Genomic DNA, 21,246 nt, shown 5'->3' on the forward strand with positions numbered 1-21,246 from the left:
AAAACGTACTCGGTTACTAACGTAACCTCGGTTCTCTCTACAGAGGGAACGAGTACTGCGTAATATCTTACGCTATGGGGAAAACCTCTTTTCCACGAGATATTGAAGCCAAAAATTATCCTTTAATTTTGATTAATGTAAAACGCTGTGCGGCAGCGTGCAGACATAGGCAAGACGGCTTGCGCGCCTATTGGCTGCCCTGCGGCAACAGCAGCAAGCCTATCGAGAGAGGCCCTGCGTGACGTGACATCCAATGGGGGTGCTTCGCGCCCATTTCGTCGTGTCCCGCCAGAATAGGCGTGGCCTTGGCCTATAAATGCGCTCGACAGGCTGATACAAACTGATTTTAATCTCTTCAGCGAAGCACTACTGCATCGCTGGATCCGGAGTGAGAAGCCGCGCCGTCTGATAGTAAGCCTTCTGCGGGACGAGCCTTCGAGCCTGAAGCCGCTGGCCTTCACCTCGCCGCCTTCAGCCGCCGTACCTGCTACGCTTTCCGGCGTTAATATCCTTTTTCACTGCTAGAGTGTGTGTTCGCCGTCGCGACTCACACACTCTCTCTCTCTCTCTCTCTCTCTCTCTTTATCTAAAAGAGCAGCGTCTTTTTGAAGACGCTTCGTTCCTGTGGAACTATTGCCATGGTGACTCTGAGGACTTGCCTGGCATTTTTTCTCCGAGTCTGCACTCCCGCCCGCTGTAGTGCCGCGCCTCAAAGCGCCGTATTCAGCGGGTCCTCGAGCCTTCTCCAGCCCGTGAAAGCTCGCCGGTTCGCCCGCCAGCTTCACCAGCTTCAATCGAGTCGCTCACTGACGGACAGCGGCCGCCGCGCGCCGCCGCTTCCGCCATTAGTGACGACAAGATAGCTGCATCGGTAGAGGAGGCCAGCTATTGCCATGGTGAGTGAGACTCCCGCCCGCTGTAGTGCCGCGCCGGAAAGCGCCGTACTCAGCGGGTCCCCGATCCTTCTCCAGCCGTGAAAGCTCGCCGGTTCGCCCGCCAGCTTCACCAGCTTCAATCGAGTCGCTCACTGACGGACAACGGCCGACGCGCGCCGCCGCTTCCGCCATTAATGACGACGAGATAGCTGCATCTGTAGAGGAGGCCAGCTGCTATATCCCCGCGTTGGACAGTGAGGATTGGGCGAGCTCTGTGGATCTCCCCCTTCTGCCCGCGAGTCGTCAGGGAAACGGGCCAGCATCAAAACCGCGGCTAGCTTTCTTTACGTTATAGGAAACCTACCCCGCCCCCGCCCCCCATGGGCATGCGTCACCGGCGAAATGAGGAAAGAGTGTATTTTTAGTCCCGCCGAGGCCGGACCAATCTCCATTTCTCAAACATTTCTCAGCTCCTCTTAGTTTGAGCGGCTGAAAATGTCAATATTGCAGCAATGAGCCTGTTGTATAACACGCATGCCTGCAAACAAACGCCAACACACACAAAACTGTGATGACGCTCTATTATGTGCTCGAGCTATTTTAAGCTGTTGTCGTTTCCCCCTGTGGCTCAGTGGCGAAACATACAGCCATCGCACGGGAGACCCGTGTTCGATCCCAGCTCTCGCAGCAGATAAAATTTAGTCTCGCCGCGGCCAGACTTGCACTGATACTTTTCGCTCGTTCAGTTCCAAGAAAATGTGACTGTTCCAGTGTATTTTGCAGTAAACAAGCCGGTACCATGGCCCGCTTGCCTGCACACAAATGCAGTTTCCACGGCGACCCAGAAAAATCATATAAGCAATGTATTTTCTGGTATTCCGGCCACAGCCGATGGTGTTATGAGTGTAATAAAAATGCCCACAGCCCAGTGTTCGTTTCTACACACAAACACAGCCCGCCACAGTGCAGGGCTCGCACATATGAAATCGACTCATGTCAATTGTGCATTAAATGTAGTGAATATGCCCACAACCCAGTGCCCACAAACACTACACACTGCATGTGCCACGTTTTCTGTAAAACGAAACCAACACACATACAGTCAGCTAAGACCCACGGTGTTTAAGTCTCGCCGCGGCCAGACTCCACCGAAACCTCTCGCTCGTTCAGTTCCAAACAATGTGACTGTTCCAGTGTATTTCGCAGTAAACAAGCCGGTACCACAGCCCGCTTGCCTGCACATTAACGCCATTTTTACGGCGACCCAGATAAATCCAATAAAGAGTGCCCATTCCCACACGCAGACACAGCCCGCCACAGTTCAGGGCTAGCACAAATAAAATCGACTCATGTCGATTGTGCAAACGTAGTGAATGTGCCCACGACACAGTGCCCACAAACACTACACAGTGCGTGTCCCACGGTTTCTGTAAAAACGAAACCAACACATATTCAGTCAGCGCAAGCCGACGGTGTTTTCAGTGCAGTAAATGTGCCCGCTGTCCCGCGCCCACATTCACTCACAGACACGCTGAACCCTACGGGGTTTGTCCCGCTCGTTCTCTCTCCACAATTTGTCATAGAGAAAGCGAGTGCGAACAGGCTCCCCGCCGTGATCGGCGCGCCCCCCGCCTCGCACACTTTAAACACCGTGTTCATGTCTCAGCACACCGAAGCTCTGCAGCCGCCGCTGTGCCGCGGCCAGAGCCCGGATATCATTCTGCCTCTAGCTATCCACGCGAATGCATGGGCAATGCTTCCCGGGGTATCAGAATGGGTGTTGGAACACTATAAAGAGAGGCTATTCGCTACAGTTCGCTCGACGTCCCCGCCGTTGCACGGCACGTGTCGAAACCACGGTGGACAACGAAGTATCTCATCTACTTCGAACCGAAATAGCGAAACTACTGAGCAAAGGGGCCATAGAACCTTTATCTCAGGCTCAGAGCGAAGGGGGTGTATACAGCAGATATTTTCTGGTACCGAAAAAAGACGGGGGTCTCAGACCCATTCTAGATCTGCGACAATTGAACAAAGCGCTTCTGAAACGCAAGTTCAAAATGCTGACAAACAGCAAAATCCTCGCGCACGTGCGCCAGGGAGACTGGTTCATGTCAATAGATCTGAAAGACGCCTATTTCCAAATACAGATTGCGTCACGTCACAGGCGATTCTTGAGATTCGCCTTCGATGGCCAGGCATATCAATACACAGTCCTACCGTTCGGCCTGTCCCCAGCATCCCGTATATTCACGAAGTGCATGGACGCGGCTCTCGCACCCCTGAGACTTCAGGGCATGCGAATTTTGAACTACTTGGACGACTGGTTGATTCTAGCTCGATCACGATCGGAGCTCATAGAACATAAGACCGTTTTACTCGAGCATCTCGAGAATTTGGGTCTCACAGTCAATTGGGCGAAGGGTTCGCTGTCTCCCAGCCAGAAAAACTCTTTTCTGCGAACAGTGATGGACTTGCTGTCTATGACAGCACGTCTGTCGCCGGAGCGAGGACTGAACATTCAGCGCGCCGTGAAATCCTTCCGCCGCGGCTCTATAGTCCCGCTCAAACGGTTTCAGAAAATGCTGGGCCTCATGGCCTCAGCATCCTCAGTACTTCAGCTGGGCCTGCTTCGCATGCGCCCACTGCAGTTATGGCTGAAAGCACGAGTTCCGCCCGGGGCTTGGGCCGCTGGTCTGTTTCGCCTCAGGGTCGACAGGAAATGCGTCTCGGCTCTGAAACCTTGGAAAAAAGCCGACTGGTACCAGTCAGGCGTGAGTCTGGGGACTCCCTCGAGTGTGATGGTGGTGTCCACGGACGCCTCCACCTCGGGATGGGGAGCGCTGCTCGAGGGCAGACCGTTCTTTGGCCAGTGGTCAGAACGGGAGAAGCTCCTACACATAAACTGTCTAGAAATGCTGGCAGTAGACAACGCGCTAAGGCGCTTTTGTCCCCAGATAAAAGGCCGCCACGTCTTAGTCCGGTCGGACAACATTTCAGTGGTGGCGTACATAAATCACCAGGGCGGCGTCAGGTCCCGAAGCCTTTACAGGCTGACGAAACGCCTCCTGGACTGGGCTCAGCACAACCTGCTTTCGCTGAAAGCAGCGCATGTGCCTGGTCACCTGAATCTGGGACCAGACAGACTGTCCAGAAACAATGTCCCAGCAGGGGAATGGTCGCTGCACCCGCAGGCGATCCAACTGCTGTGGGAGACATTCGGCAGAGCGCAGGTGGACCTGTTCGCGTCCCAGGAAAACGCTCACTGTCCGAACTTTTTCTCCAAGAGCAGGGATGCGCTGGCCCACGTATGGCCCCGACGCCCACTCTATGCTTTTCCCCCCGTCTCGCTCCTGCCTCAAGTGCTGGAACGAATCAGGGAAAATGGATGCCCAGTGCTGCTCGTGGCTCCGCTATGGACGAACCAAACCTGGTTCCCAGTCCTGATGCAGCTGACCAACACTGCCCCGTGGCCGATACCGGTGAGGAGAGACCTCCTCTCTCAGGCAAAGGGCTCGATTTGGCATCCTCGCCCGGAGTTATGGTCCCTACATATGTGGGCCATCAACGGGTACCCGCTAACCTCCCGGAGGGAGTGTTAAACACGATCACGCAGGCTAGGGCCCCGTCTACTAGACGGCTCTACTCCTCAAAATGGTCAGTGTTCTCTACCTGGTGTCAAGCTCAGGGCTTTTCACCCGTAGACTGCGTGCCAAAATCCCTCAACACACCGTTCAGGGCCCAGGTTATTTCCCTGTGCGCCTCCCGGTGAACAATGAGGAGGCGGATGCTAATCTCCTTTGCCCCGTCAGGGCGCTGAGAACTTATGTGTCCCGCTCGTCTGTCTTCAGGCAGACCGAGCAGCTCTTTGTTTTGTTTGGCGGACACTCCAAGGGACTGGCCGCATCAAAACAGAGCCTATCCAGATGGATAGTCGATGCCATAGCGCTGGCTTACACTTCTAAGGGCCTGCAGTGTCCTTTGGGTGTCAGAGCGCACTCCACGAGAGGCGTGGCCTCTTCGTGGGCGTGGTCTAGTGGGATTTCCTTGCATGATATCTGTATGGCGGCGGGCTGGGCCTCGCCGTCTACATTTATAAGGTTCTATAACCTAGAGGTTCCCGCCTTACAGGCCAAGCTGCTGTCGGTCTAGAATTCAGTACTATCTCTCCCGCTGCGCAGGCGCAGAATGCTGAGTTTTGATTGAGTATCGCTCACTGATCGATGGAACAGCTCCATGGGTGTTGAATAGCCCGTACTTTTGCCCAGTTCAGGCTGAACGCGTTCACCCTGTCTGCGGGATATACTGTTGACATAACTAGCTCCTATGGGATGCTATTTCATGGGGAATGATGCTGGTAGCCTCTCTTCTCCGACTCTCTGTGAGTCTACGGTGATTATGCACTATATGAGCCCCGGGCTACTGCCCTTGGGACTTTGGTGTCGGATCCCAGTACGCACGGCGTCTTACATTGTGTTCCCCATAGCGTAAGATATTACGCAGTACGAGAGATACTCTCGTAAGAGAACGTACTCGGTTACTAACGTAACCTCGGTTCTCTCTAGAGAGGGAACGAGTACTGCGTATCTTGCCGTGCATACAACAGCGCTGGTTCGCTGAAGAGATTAAAACCAGTTTGTATCAGCCTGTCGAGCGCATTTATAGGCCAAGGCCACGCCTATTCTGGCGGGACGCGACGAAATGGGCGCGAAGCACCCCCATTGGATGTCACGTCACGCAGGGCCTCTCTCGATAGGCTTGCTGCTGTTGCCGCAGGGCAGCCAATAGGCGCGCAAGCCGTCTTGCCTATGTCTGCACGCTGCCGCACAGCGTTTTACATTAATCAAAATTAAAGGAGAATTTTTGGCTTCAATATCTCGTGGAAAAGAGGTTTTCCCCATAGCGTAAGATATTACGCAGTACGAGAGATACTCTCGTAAGAGAACTCTGATCTAGATGATGCAGTTTTGCATTGGTAGAAACTGCGCTTTAATTTATTTTAATTGAATTTTAATTAATTTATTTTAATTTTAATCCGTTTTTTATGAATTCATTTATTTTAATTTTAATCCGTTTTTTATGATTTTATTTATTTTAATCAAATGTTTTATTTTAATTTAATTTATGTATTTTTAATCAGTTTCTATTCATTTATTTTTTATATATATTTTTTATTTATTTTTAAATTCATTATTACTACATACAGTGTATATATATATATATATATATATACATTTTTACACTCATTTTCCACGTCTCTAAACGGTTCCGCGGACTCGCTTTGAAACCCCTGGTGTAGATGATGCAGTTTTGCGTTGCTGCACTGATAGCGATGGCGACTGGCTTCAGTTCGAGCTAATCATTACTCGTCCGTTCTCATCTCAACACAAAACCAATGGTTCTGTCTTCCTCTCAGGCTGACGGGCTACGGCATCCATCACTGTTTCGCTCGCAGTGTTCTGGAGGAAAGCGAGTCTCATCTGCATTATTACGCGGTGGCTGCGATCGCGTTCGCGTCAAGTGTGTTGGTGTTTCCGGTGGTGGGAGGATTTGGCAGGAGAGGAGGACTACTAACATTCATGATCATCACAGCATTAGCATCACTGCTACAGCTCGGGCTGCTCAACCGTAAGTACACACACACACACACACACACACACACACACACACACACACACACACACACACACACACACACGCACACACACACACACACACATTACTAACATTCATGATCATCACAGCATTAGCATCACTGCTACAGCTCGGGCTGCTCAACCGTACGTACACACACACACACACACACACACTGACACACACACACACACACACACACACACACACACACACACACACACACACACATTACTAACATTCATGATCATCACAGCATTAGCATCACTGCTACAGCTCGGGCTGCTCAACCGTACGTACACACACACACACACACACACACACACACACACACACACACACACACACACACACACAAGACTCTGCTTGTGTTTCGTCCTCTCACTGTCTTCTCTCTCTAATACAGTGATCGGGAAGTACAGTCTTCGGCATGATGCAGGTAAAACTAAACAAATAGTATTATGAATTGTTTTATGAAGCAGTGGAACAACCCAGTTGATCCTTGGAAGTTTATCCAATTCAAGAGAAAACCAATTAATACATTTCAGTATTTTAATTTTGAAGATATTTTTTGTTTACATTTGCTAAATGACTCTCATCTTTCCCTCGTGGGTCAAAATGACCCGGAGCCCTAAAATTATACAGATTTTTTTTTTTTGTCCAGAAAACTTATTTTATTTTCATAATATTTTTTCTATTTTTAATGCAATTATTATTATTATTATTATTGGAGATTTTTGATTATTTTTGATTTTATTTACTTTTAAATTACTAGATGTGATCAATTAATAATCAATAAATAGTAATTTAAGCACATTCCTCACATTCTTTCAACTTAAATTCAAAATAACGCACAATTTCATGGATAACCCTATTAATCAGCTCTAAATATCTTACTTTGAGTGTCTTTGTCGACCTGTTGTGGAAAAATAAATAATATATCATGATATTTCATGACTCTAGATGGCCTTATATCTCCATATGGAGCAGATAAGCTGTTCCTCTGGGTCCTAAAGTCAGTTTCTCTTCAGTGTGCATTCAGATACATGTAGATATTATAAAATAGTTTTTTAGTAAAGTTTTAGCATTTTTAGTTTGAACTTTGTGCAATTTTTAGGTTTTTCTATGTGAACTGAAGCATTCCTCACATTCCATTCATTCCTATGGGGGTCAAACTCATTTGTTCTTTTTGTCTTTTTCAACCACAAAACTCCTCGAATCCATTCAATTTCTGTTTGTGTATTCGTGATTTAAGTGCGACAAAAGTCCTGACGAACACTCAATTTAAAAAAAAAAATGTATAAATGAGTTTCGGGTCAAAATGACCCGAGGGAAGGATGAGGTAAGAATGATGTTCGGTCTAGGGAAAAAAACCCAGTTGAGAATCACTGTTATAAAGTATCTTAATTGTATATATAAATATGGAAGCCTGTTTTCAATTTAGTAAGTAAATAAATAAATATGAAAGGTAATTGTGACATTATTTCTTCCTTTCCACAATGTCACTTTATTTTTACTCCATTTCAAACTTATTTTACCCTCTTGTGCCGTAAATTTTGAGTTACGTTTTTGTTTTTTCGGAATGATTTGAATCTTGGTCACACAAAACAATCATGGACATGATTTGAAAATGTTAAATGGTCCTGAAAAAAAATATAAAATAGTCGCCCTTGTGCTCCTCGAGGTGAAGACGAACGGGGAACGAGTATCATCTAGTGGAAGCGTTCGGTACTGCGCACAAACACGATCTCACTGAAAGCTCATTTTTTGAGATATCAACCTCAACTGTGGAACTCAACATGTTTAGAATTATGGCTTTGATTTTTTTCACTGTTTTATCGTAAAAAAAAAGTTTTGGAAAATATATACATTTCATACAAAAAAATTATGAAAATAGTTTTTTTGGGGGGCATTTTTCATGAAATAATTTTTTTTAAGTAAAACTTTTTTCACTTTAGCAATAATCTGCCAAGTGTCTTTAACTCTTTCATTGACGGACTTCTCCAGCTTTCTGTGTTTTCACTGTTATATGGTAGGGGGCGCTATATTACGCATATAATACTCTGAGTACACAATCTCCGATTCAAAATACAGATACAAACAAGAAACAGACGCTTTTTTATGAAACTTGCCCACATTCAAGTTTTGAGTAAAAAAAAAAAGAATGCACAAAGCTTAAATAAAACTTTTTTTGATCGTTGTTTAAAAGCACATGCTCTGTTCTTTCTTTTGATATAGTGCATGTTCAGATATTCATTTTAATTTATAATTTAAAATATTATGGGGGTATTTACATTTTTGTCAAAAACGCTGGCGTTAAAACACACCAAACTTTAGTCTGTCCTTTAAAGCATTCAAGTTTTACCACAGTTTCAGTAATTTTCAGGTCTATGCTCAAAAAGTTAATAAATAGATGATTACTACTGCAGAAATATAATTTAGCACCATGAAATCGAACTAAAATATAGTACATTCATTTCATAGAAATAAAAAATGTGGTCATTTTTGTCCGACACGTGAACAGCACCAGAGGGTTAAACTTAATCTCACAATTTTCCTTTTTATTTAGATTTTTACTCTTTAAACAAGCAGAAATGGGCTTCCATATATTTTATATGCATATTATTTTTCTTGTTAAAACTATCAATTAAGACTTGGGAAAGGAAAGTGCTTCATTTATAAAAACACAAGCATGCATGTCTGTGTGCAGTAAATCACAACATGTTGGCATCAATTGTTACATTGATTTTAATGCAATTTTTATAAGATATATTTAAATATTTTTGTTGCATTCTCATGCTCATGTCAGTTATTACCAATGTTGCTATAGGGGGACATTAGACAGAAAAAGGCAGGGAAACCCTGGATCTGTTTGTGTAAAGTGCCTGTTGTCTGAAATCTTGTCTTGTCTGTCCTAGTTCTGCGAGACACGCTGAATCGGCGCTTCTCGTACGCGTTCTCCATCATCGGGATGTTCTCGTCTCACGCGGTCAGCACGCTCAGCATCTTTTACTGCGCAGAGATCACACCGACTGTCATCAGGTCAGCACAGATCAGTCTGTCTGTCAGATCACTCGTAAAGGTCATCACTTTTACATGGTGTTTGCATATAAATGTGTCTTTGCAGTGTGTGGACACAACCACCATATATACACACTCAGAAAAAAAGGTACAAAAGCTGTCACTGTGGCGGTGCCTTTTCAAAAGGTACATCTTTGTACCTAAGAGTGCATGTTAGTCCCTCAAAGGTACATATTGATACCAAAAGTGTAAATAATAGTACCTAAAAGGTACATATTAGACCCCTTTTGAAGGGTACTGTCCCAGTGACAGCTTTTGTACCTTTTTTTCTGAGTGTACAATGAAACAATATCCATTCACTCCTTTTTTTATCCTCAAAAAGTCTAAACACTCTCAATAATCAAGCCGTTTGGATTTTCTGAGCAATATGATGTCACATTGCTCAAGCTCCGCCCACAATCATTGACTGACTGTCCCGTATTAGCATATTTCCCCCATATTAGCATATTTCCACCATATTAGCATATTTCTCCAATATTAGCATATTTCCATCATATTAGCATATTTCCCTCATATTAGCATATTCCCACCATATTAGCATATTTCCCTCATATTAGCATATTTCCACCATATTAGCATATTTCCACCAAGGCATGGGTGAGCAGTTGCTCATTATCATTTAAAGAGACATGCACCAAAACGGGTCGCTGTTTTACACAACCATTGAGGAGTTTTAACCAAAGTGTGTTACAAACTTTACATGAAGACCCTAAAGAACGACTGTACACACACTGACAGCAGTTTACAGAGGAAAAACAACCAGAACGCATTCGTTTCCATGAGAGTTTGATTTAACGAGTCGGGAACAGTACAATAAGGAGCATATTTAATCATCTTTATTAACGTTAGTTAATAAAAATACATCTCTTATTCATTGTTAGTTTGATATACCAGGTCCATACAATAATAGTAGTAGCTAACAGATACAACTTTTGATTTTAATAGTGCATTAGTAAATGTAGAAATTAACATTATATTAATTGTAATAATAAAATATCCTCCTTCAGCTCATGTACTTTTACTGTGAAATCTTTACTGATTTTTATCAAGTAAACGTAAGAATAACTTTGATATTGTTAGTAATACTTTGAACGATTTCACAAATCAGAAACCACAAGTCTGTTTGAATCTAGAATGGCCTGACTTGATGAATTTTTTTTAACTTACAGATCGTGAAAATAGAAAATCACATGTTTTAATAATATTGAATATAATGTATAATAATGCAATGGGGGGATATTTGTGGGTCCTGATAATGCCACACATCTGATGTTACTAGTAAAAAGTGGTACATTATTTTAAATATATCTAGTGAAAGCATATTCGTCTAAATTAATTCTGTATTTTCATCTTCAGAATCATGAATATTGTTATTCTGGGGTCTCTATTGTCCTGATTTGGGTTTTTAGCACCAACTCCAAGTCTATTGATTTACACACACAATATAATATCAAATTTAGCATTTTAATCAACGTACATTTTTTGTTAACCTTTTATGATATGTCTTGGAGTATCGCAATAATATATTGTGATATGTATTGAATCGTGACATGAGTGTATCGTTACACCCCATTACCTGATGTTTGGCGTGATGAATGTGTGTTTTGGTTTGTCGTAACAGGGGTGGTGGCGTGGGTCTGGTCCTCGCGAGCGCAGGGTTCGGCATGTTAACAGCCCCGCTCATGGAGCTCCACAATCAAAAGGGTTTCTTCCTGCATCATGTGATCCTCACCTGTTGCACGCTGCTCTGCATCATTTGCATACCGTTGCTACCGGAAACCGCTGGCCAACCACTGCCTGAGACTATCGCTGAGGGGGAGGGGCTTCTGAGGAGGCCCATCCTCCCTGGAGAACAGCACCACCTCCTGGCCAGAACCGAGGTCAGGGAATACTCACGCGTTCAGGACACGCCCCTTCACCAGGTCGTCAACCCCGGCAACGGCTCAGTGCCTAGCAACAGTACAGCCAACGGCGTGAGGACTTCATGACGGCATTTTCTAAGAACGGCCAATCGAGGAACAGTGTGAGGGATCGGTTCGATTGTAAAGAAAGAGTTTCATTCGTTCGGTTTTTTAAAAACCGCGTACGGAGACGGACAGATGTGCTGATAAAGTGTCAAACGCCTCATTAACCAGCAGAAAAGAAACTGAAAATGTAATTTTAACTTGCATTCAGCGAAAGGAGTTCTATTTTTCGAACGGCCACTAATTTAACGTCACCGAACAACAACCTCATGGAGGAGTTTCACTGATTTGAATGTGCTTTTTTGTAAGTTTGGTAAACGTTTGGTATTTATTAAGGACAGAATGACGACGATAAGAAACGACGGGCCTCATTCAGGAAACGAGTGAATATTTTTTGTGTTACAGGGCTTGAATTTCGGCATGGAATTGCGCATAATTTTACGATTTTGTGTCAGTATTAAAAAAGTTGTTTTTTACTGCTTATTGCGCTTAAACAGTCAAATACACACAAAATAATGTCAAAGCGCCGGTATTCACGCCATGTTTTCAGTGAATGTAAACAGTTGAGAAAGAAACCGCATGTGTCACAGTACAATGAATCTGTGCATCAGGTCTTAAAGTGACAGCAGCCTAATATCCCTGCTGCCAAATTATGAGATGATATTAAAAATATCTATATGGCAGTTTTCCCCCGTGCTATCAATGTCAAAACTGTGGCCAGTGGAAATGATGAGTGGCTAGTAACTTTGGAAAAGCACTCGCCACAGCAACTGATGAGCAGAAAAAGGTCATGTCAAGCCCTGGTTGTAATGCTTTCCATTCATAGGAATGATTTAGTGCAACAGAAATGAGTTCTGCTCACGTTTCATGAATGAAGCCTGTCGTGTCCGTTTGCACCTCACTATGTTCAGGTTTTTTTAGTCTGTCTGTTTTGCACTAAAACTAGAGAAGCAATCATGAGTCGGCCAGATGAATCTGAACTGAACGTGTATGAAACCACAACGTGACAGATGATGGCTTAAAAAATACAACAGCACAACTTAATGGTCTGCTCGAAACATGTAAACATTCACAAACTCAATAACCTTTACCTGTGGTGGAGAGTGTCATGGGTCATATCGCACATCATAATCACATTTGCATTGTGACACATTTTCCTCCCATATTATTAATATAATGTGAAACATTTCAAGTATTTATGTACTATTTTAGTATTGTACTGGCTTGATGTTTGTTATTTGCTAAGTAAAAACATAAATGCTTTGAAGTAATGAGAATTTAATGACAATCATCAAGAATAATAAAAATAAGAATAATGTGCAGATGCATTATGGTAATTTAATTTTGCATTGTGCTAATGATATTTAGGAGGAGGGAAAATTAAAATAAAGTCACAATGCATAAATATGAAAATATCATTTATTTTACCTTTGATTTTGTAGTGAAATGTGACCCAGACACGCTTTCATGACATTTACTCAAATCATTAATGTGAACTCTGGTTGATGTGGAGCAAGACCACTAGAAGGGCTGCTGAGTGTTTTCATGCATATTTATCAATTATTATTATTAATGTGTAGAATAGTTGTGGAGTGACTTGAACATCACAAAACTCCTGTTCATCCTCAAACTACTGAATATAGAACCGAATTAAGAAAAAAAAGAGTCTCCCTAACTTATAGCAGGACATTACTGAAACATTTCAAGGTTTTAAACTGTGATTGCAGGTATTGTGTGTGTATACAGGCTTCTGGGATATATAGATTTATCTCTGATACGAGTTGAGGTATTTCACATCCTAACGGCAAGAGTAATAGTGAGTAATAAGAAACAAGCACAGGATCAATACTCACATCTCTGTAAGATTACTGTACATGCATTCGGCTGCTGTCCTGTATGAGCTTCCGCACGCCACAATACTTCAAAACATTAAAGCACATTGGAGGAAAAAAAGCACATATGAGTGAATCTCACAAAAACAATAACATGCCCAGGCCATTTTTCACTCCAAAAATCTAAAAGAAATGACAAAATATATTTTTCTTAAAGAAAATGAAACCTATTTTAGGACCAAAAATCTCTCAATTAAATGTGGAAAAAAATATATTATTAAAATTGTCAAGCACAATTGTAAGTATACGTCACCAAAAAAAAGATTCATTATAAATAAATAAAAATATATTAAAATATTAATTAAAAATGCAATGCAGGCTGTTATTTAAAAATACCTTTATTTTCAATAGACTTCAGTGAAATAAAAAAATTAATCTTGTTTTGGCTTGAAACATGACCTGTACACACATTAACGAGATTCACTCAAAGATGAAGTGCATAAACATAAATTTGTGCTAGAGACTGAAACATTTTAAACATTAGTGTATTTTTCTGTATTTGACTCTCATTTTGACGATTAGGCTGAAATGAGAATTTCATACATGTTAATAGTCCATTTTAAGACATTGCACTTGTAAATAAATACCATTTTTAATACAGTATATTTTGTTGCTCTTATTTGAATAACAGTGTTCCCACACCTTCTGATCAATACATGTTTATGACCTTTTCTGTATTCTGTGAGAGAAACAGAAAAATTCATTCTCTTGCATAACCTTTGAAAACGCCTGGAAATGAAATGCTTAAATGGGCTATATGTAGGAATTTTCATGTATTAATGGTTTTATTGCAATAGGCACGTTTCCATTACAGATTTGCGCAAAACTTTTGCATTTTTTTCTAAATATCAATAAAAACTATTGCGAAATGACGGCGTTTCCATTAACCGATGTTATGCGACTAAAACGTAATTTCTTCCTCTCGCGATAATCCTTCCAAAAACCATGGCAACCGACGTTGTAGGTATATATATAAATATATATATATATATATATATATATATATATATATATATATATATATATATATATATATATATATCAGAACCACTGCAGCAGATATTATTTTTTTATTATCAGCAGCATATTGACACAAAAATGATAACTGCAAATCCACCTTTCGCTGCCTGGAGTCCAGTTGTTTCTATGAATTGCAGCGATCTATTTGCTTCTCTGTTCTGTATCATTAGGTAGTCTGTAAAAATATACCTCATATTTCTTGTCAAATCTAGTTGTACAGTCAGTCTCAAAGCTCTTTCCCGTTTTAGACGCGTTTTGTGGTGTTTTTCCGCAGCATTCACGCTGAAAACCAGTGTTTCTGCCGCTCAGTCTTTTTGCAAGTTAGTGGGCGTAACCGCAGTCACTCCGGCCAACGGTGACGTCACGTGCATACCCTCTACTGTGAACGGCACATATGAGGAGTTTCTAGGTGTTTCTCCCTCATTTCTGCTTCCAGTTCGTGATTGTGGCATTTCTTTGAGGTTTAGAATCCAGTATTCCTATAATTCTTTAGCCTTTTATGAGTTTAATAAAGAGCTCTGTCTGCTATTCTGTCCAGTGTCCAAACGGTCCAAACACACCGCGCCTTCTACGTCACGTGACTGTTATGTGCAAAAACTGTTTCCATTGCAGTTTCGCGAAATATTTATTTTTCGAATTGCCTGAAAAACTTCCTCACGCGAGCGTAAAAACTTTTTTGCGATAAACGGGAGTTTTTGCGAAATTTACGTGTTTCCATTTGGCGTATATTAATTCAATTCGCATTTTCAATTCGCGCAATTTGATGGGTAACGGAAACGCGGCTAATCTGTGAACAGCTTGCATCGAAACTTAACGAGACCTTCCCCCATGGCGTCAGGATGTTTATTATCAGTATATCACTGCAAATGTATTTCAAACTTCTTGCAAAGCCTGAAAAACACCTTCGCTGTGAGAATAGCAGGGTCTTCTCTTGAATCACGTTCAGTGTCTTGTATGTTAGCAATAAGCTGTTCACTTAACGGCTAATCGCTTTCTGAATTCTACGAACAACCCTTTAAAATCTCCGCCATATTTCCAGGTTTTAAACAACCTGCTTACATTAAAAATAAGAAAAATTAGAAAATACCAGATCAGTTTTTAACAGGTTATTTTATGCTATAACCCACATATTTTTGTCTCAGACTGGAAAAGTACCACACAAATTAGTATTGCATTACAACAGAACATTTTTTTTCTTTAGATTTATTGAGCTATGTACAAAAAAAAAAAAACTGTTGCAAAAAGAGTGAATGTTTAAAACTTGTCAGGATGAAGCTCCATCTCCTTCTTGATCCTGTCCTCCACCAGTAGTGCAAGATTTGAGTTCGTCATGGGCAAGTTGTAACTTACAAACACCTGCTTCTTTGTCTTCTTTGCTGAAAAGAAAAGAAAAATGCTAAAAACCCAGGCGTGGCAATTCTCCCCACAGAAAGATTACACTGGACATGAATGCAATTGAAGATTTAAGGTTTTCCATGAGTGTGCAAATCCTCTAGATGATCATCAAAACATTTGGATGAGTTTTCCGACATTACACTTTTGCAAATGACTAGGGCTGTCATGATCCATCGATTAAATACGAGACCTCGATTTAAAAAAAAAATGCTTGATTACAATTTCCTCGCGTCGAGTAACCGGCAAAATACCAGAAGCGGCTTATTCCACAGACGAGAACCCATGAACGCATTATTAGACTGTTTGCCACTGCATGATGTAATAAAAGGTACAATATGTAAGAATTTTGTAATAAAATATCCTAAAATCACTTGCACAGTGTGATATATTTGCTGCAGTTGTGTACTTACAATATCCCAAAAAGTTCCCAAAAGATTTTTAATTTAAGAGAAATTCCAATTTTAAACACAGCGCCCCCTTGATTTCAACGGAGAAAAGTGAAGCCCATTAGAAGCACTCACTTCCTGATGGCTGAGCGACTGCGCAGACTCAAACTGAGCTTGATGACGTAGATGTGACGTGAATCTTCTAGTAGCTGTGCCAAGACAAATCTGAATCACCTAATATCTCAAAAACGTTGTTGCAATATTTTGTCCCGTTGCTTTTATGGACTCTCTATCTATGGGCTTCTCCTTGACTTTATGCCTCTATGTCCACCGATTGCCTCATAGACAGTAAAAGATTGCCTGCGAGCTTCTCCTCCTGTCTATACGGTAATTTCTCTACTGTGCGACAGAGAGTCGCGTGGTTATGACGCAATCGTTAGCCTATTTTTACAAAAACGGCTTCTACGGGGCCATAACGTAAGATACAAAGTAATGGAGCCTTTTATACATTGTCGTGTTTCTTTAGAAATAAATAATGGACAAATGAAGTCTTTGGACGCCTCAGATGTAAAGTTATTCGCTGTCAAAGTGACGCCAAAATGAATGGGAGTCAATGGAATGCTAACGGCTGGTGATGCTCTGCTACAATGGCGGCTCCCGCGAGGCTTCAGTTTCCGGCTGATGGATTACACACTTGCACGTCTCTTGTAACTTGACGTAATATCCGCGTTATCCCTGGTTTATGCTTGTACTGCCATAGTAACTTTTACGTTCTATACGGTTTTGCTAGGTTTTGTGCTTGTTTTTCCCTCCCTCTCTTGTGCTCTTTCTATTTTGCTCCTAGGTTTAGGTGATAGGCTGTGTCAGCTGTCCATCATCATCAGGGCGGTTCTTCAGTGTCCAATCCGCTGTCGCACAGCTGTTTAAAAGGCTTCCTGTGCGTTTCATGTCGAACAGTTTGTGTGTGCTTGTTCAGTGTCCTGCGTGGCGTACTTTGTACCAGTACTTTGTTTTCTGTTAATTATATCTGACATTTAGTGCCTTCGTGTTATTTTGGGTTTGATGCCAATGTCCTGAGTCTAATGGTTTTAAGGTGATGTATATGGGAAGAGAACAGGTCAGTAGATCGCGCGATATACACTGTGCCCGTAGTAATGTCAGATGTTAGACACACTAGGTAAGAAGTGTGCGCCACCTCTTGAGTTTCTGTTTTCTTAGTGAAGGAAGCTTATGGCGTCGAACGCGCTGAAGATCTCGGATTGTTTTTCACATTTTGTTTTGTTAGGTCAGAGGTTGGGGATTAGTTTAAGGGAATTATTTTTGTTATATTTGGTTCTTTTATTTGGCGCCACTTAAGTTCCTTAACCTTATAATTATTTATGTTCTTTTCTTTCTTTTGTGGGGTTCCATCTACATTGTACAGCACATACATTGTTTCTAGTGGCTTTGGCTTTATGGTAATAAAATACTCACCTTTCTAACATGTTTGCGTGTCTATTCATGGTCCTTTCTGCTATTTACGACTTACCAGCAGTGGTGTGATATCTAAATGTTGCGTCTATCTCCTAGTTCTTTAAAAGTTCGTAACAGTAACCATGGCGACAGACGTGGACAACTGCGTTACGTCTAGCGGCGCGCTCACGCTGTTGATGTTTCATTTAAACATTATGGATCATGGCAAGCAGACTTTGGGACAAAAGGAGAAATAAAACGAGGATCAATATCAGCGTGGCGTTTTCGAGATGCCGAGAGCTTCACGTGTCACGACTCCACAGACGCCGCTCCTGCATAATCAATGTTATATACTGTAGCTCAACATGATGAAGTGTGAGAATATGATCAGTATGTTATTCTAAAGTTGATCTAGCGTACTGCTAGTCTCATATAGCCAACAAACTAACACATAGAATAACATTATAACTTTAACACACTCAAATGCAGTTTAGTGTGATAGTGTAGACCAAGTGAAGCAGCGCTGCGTTTCCTCAAGTTTCATTCGTCTAATAAACGGACCCGTGTGAGTTTTAATACAACACTTGCGGGTCGTTAGTTCGGTAGAATGAAATGTCCTCATTCCTTTATATCCGCGGGACTCACGTGTGGCGCTGAGATGTGTCTCTCATTAGCGATCGCGCCGTTTCACACAGTCATGTTAAAAACATCAATGTATTCACTCATACATAAACATTATTAGATCCGTCGGCATGACGACAAGTTCCATAATTCCGCTTATGCGTCATAAACCTACGCCTTCGGTAAGAGGTAAGCGACCCCTAGCGGGGAAAAAAATTACGTGTTGTAGCTTTAAAACTATTCTATAGCATAGTGCTATTGTGAATTCACAAAGTCTGCGATTCAATTAAATAAATATATGGCCAATAGGACTGTAACGATTCACCAAACCCACGATTCGGTTCGTATCATGATTCTTGACCCACGATTCGATTCTTTCGAGGGGTTGTATGAGGAGAGAAACAAAAAGATTTTGAGGGAAATTTTTTTATTTTTATTAAAAATCATTTGAAAAATATAAAGGTAAATCTTCTATAAGTATTTGCGAGTCTTCATTTTCTTTTGTTTGCCTATTCTGTGGATTTTGGGCACAAATCATATTTATTTCGTCGCTTTCACTTTTGAAAATATACTCGGCGCCGAATCCCCTGCGTCACTGCTGCTCACGCACTGTAGCTCTACGTATTTTATAATGTTAACTTCAAATAATACTAATAGTAATTTAAAGATGAGGTAGCACTGGATCTGGACGGGTAGGATAACTCTGGGAGTGTGAAAGTGTGTGTTGCGATTCTTCTCACACCGAGACACAGGTTCGTGGATCTGAGTGTCGTGATTTCGGTTTCATATCGCATATCGTTACAGCACTAATGGCCAAATAATTGTTTACGTGCGTCTCCGTTCACAGTAAATGCTGCTTCACATGAACTGTAATGATTTATATGCGTGAAGCGTCTCAAACTCCCAATCAAAACAATAAAATAACATACAAATACATTTACATACAGAAAAAAACAAGCTCAAAAAGACTTGCATATTAGAAGCCTTCTCTAAAAGGTACATTATCATATATGTTTCTAAAAATGCAAACTGTTCATCACGATTTCAAAATAAAAGTTTTAACCTTCCTTCTGAATTTGCATGGTTTGACGTTCCACATATTCTTATTCAAGAAATTACAGTAGTTATATAATTTCTATTGTAAAGAAGTGGCCAAATATGAAAAATTAAGTGGACATTTGAATTAAATGTTGTTTGGACACTATTAAACAATGCTGTAAAGTGTAACAACAACAAAAAACATGTTGGCATCCTGCAGGCCTTTGTTATAATACATCATTTACATAAGATGATTGTATATATTATGAATAAAACATGATCTAATATTTAACAATGTTGTTCAATAAAACCATATGATTACTCGCTTTTGATACTTTATTTGAACTAAATATTATTGCATCATTGTTTTTATATATGTATTTAGGTCATTTTAAAAGCTATTGTTTGCTTAGGTCTATTTTTATTACCACAAAAATGTCCGGATTAATCTGCAATAATCGTTAGTGACAGCCGTACAAATGACCCCCTGAAACGGATCGATGGGTCTAGATTACAGTCAGTGAAGGTGTTCTTACTGAGTCTCTGAGCGAGAGAGCTTGGTGTCGTGTCGGACGTGTCTCCCAGCACCAGCGTCGACAGAGGTGCGGCATCCTGGGAAAAAAAAGAGCAAATACATGATAAGAGCTGCAGAAAACACTTCTATGATGGCGCTACTATCACATGTGAACCAAATCAAAAATACACCCTTATTAAAGAAATTGCATATATATATATATATGTATGTATTTGTGTGTGTGTGTGCATATATATATATATATATATACACATATATATATATATATATATATATATATATATATATACATATATATATATATATATATATATATATATATATATATATATGTAATTTCTTTTATTGGGGTGTATTTTTGATTTGAAATGTTTTCTCTGATTGGTTATATACACATACACACACATACATACATATATTTACACACACACACACACACACACACACATATGTATTTGTGTGTGTGTGTATATCTGACTGGTTATATACACACACATACATATACACACACAAACACACACACACATACATATATTTACACACACACATATGTATTTGTGTGTGTGTGTGTATATATATATCTGATTGGTTATATACACACACACATACACATATACACACACAAACACACAAGATAATGTCGCAGATAATGCAAGACTCACATATTTACTCCCGATGGACACGGCCAGATTGGACAGAACCGGGCCGGACCCGATCCAGAGGAAGAACCCGCCGCTCAGCTTCATCACGTGGAAATGAACCAGTTGCTCCAGGATCTTCTCTGAGAAATCATGAACACAGATGCTCTGCACAGACGCCTGAGTGCTGGAGTCACCGTTCTCCACAGTCTCCATCCCGATCAGCTTCACACAGCGACCAAATCATGCAGACATCTCATAATGAAAGTAAAAACACACACATCTAACACACGCGCCCCGCTCTTCCTCAGTTCCGCTCGGCGACCGAGACTGTAGCGATACCCGCTGGTCTGGAGGACGAGTGCCGTAAACAAAACCAACAGGAACATAGATGATGTCTATGATCAGGAATATTACGTTAAAGGAGAGGTGGATGATTATGATTTCACTTTTCTAACGTTAGTTAGTGCCAGAGCCATATAGAGATAGGTGGCTCTGGTTTGTGCGTAATGTTGCTGTTTGAGCATAAACAAAATCTGCAATGTTATGACGCGAGTCTGTAGCGTCACCCGCTGGTCTGGCGGAAAAGTGCCGTAAACGAAACAGTCAGGAATTTTACGTTTTTAGGTTCGCTTTTTTCCTAATGGTTTTAATTATTTTGTATTCCAGTGTGTTCTTTTTTTGTACGCTTTATATTTATTTGTATATATTGTAT

At 41.4% G+C, this 21,246-nt stretch overlaps 2 protein-coding genes across 2 annotated transcripts in view; one reads left to right on the top strand and one right to left on the bottom strand.

Annotated features, from left to right (window-relative positions):
- Positions 1-13,644, top strand: part of slc22a23b (solute carrier family 22 member 23b) — a 34,789-nt gene extending 21,145 nt beyond the window's left edge. Inside the window, exons 7-10 of the mRNA XM_077199972.1 lie at positions 6,292-6,503; positions 6,916-6,948; positions 9,428-9,551; positions 11,212-13,644. Of these exons, the coding sequence (XP_077056087.1) occupies positions 6,292-6,503; positions 6,916-6,948; positions 9,428-9,551; positions 11,212-11,578 (736 nt within the window). The 3' untranslated portion in view covers positions 11,579-13,644. The remainder of the gene's footprint in view (positions 1-6,291; positions 6,504-6,915; positions 6,949-9,427; positions 9,552-11,211) is intronic.
- Positions 13,645-15,557: 1,913 nt separating this feature from the next.
- psmg4 (proteasome (prosome, macropain) assembly chaperone 4) lies at positions 15,558-20,876 on the bottom strand. The gene is made up of 3 exons (XM_077199974.1): positions 20,556-20,876; positions 19,895-19,970; positions 15,558-15,842 (listed from the first exon to the last, which is right to left on the bottom strand). Exons 1-3 carry the CDS (start codon positions 20,745-20,747, stop codon positions 15,721-15,723), a joined length of 390 nt encoding a protein of 129 aa, XP_077056089.1. The 5' UTR covers positions 20,748-20,876; the 3' UTR covers positions 15,558-15,720.
- Positions 20,877-21,246: the final 370 nt, after the last annotated feature.

This window comes from Siphateles boraxobius, unplaced genomic scaffold, assembly GCF_051911475.1.
Source record: "Siphateles boraxobius isolate OS27281-9 unplaced genomic scaffold, OSU_SipBor_1 115, whole genome shotgun sequence".
Lineage (NCBI taxonomy): Eukaryota > Metazoa > Chordata > Actinopteri > Cypriniformes > Leuciscidae > Siphateles > Siphateles boraxobius.

What these genes read in the sequence shown, in the direction of transcription:
- psmg4 (XM_077199974.1), bottom strand. Translation starts at nt 20,747, where the DNA reads ATGGAGACTGTGGAGAACGGTGACTCCAGCACTCAGGCGTCTGTGCAG. An exon ending in TGTCCATCGGGAGTAAATAT is followed by an intron (nt 19,971 to 20,555) that starts GTGAGTCTTGCA and finishes TTTTTTTCCCAG; the next exon opens with GATGCCGCACCTCTGTCGAC. An exon ending in CTCTCTCGCTCAGAGACTCA is followed by an intron (nt 15,843 to 19,894) that starts GTAAGAACACCT and finishes TTTTCTTTTCAG; the next exon opens with CAAAGAAGACAAAGAAGCAG.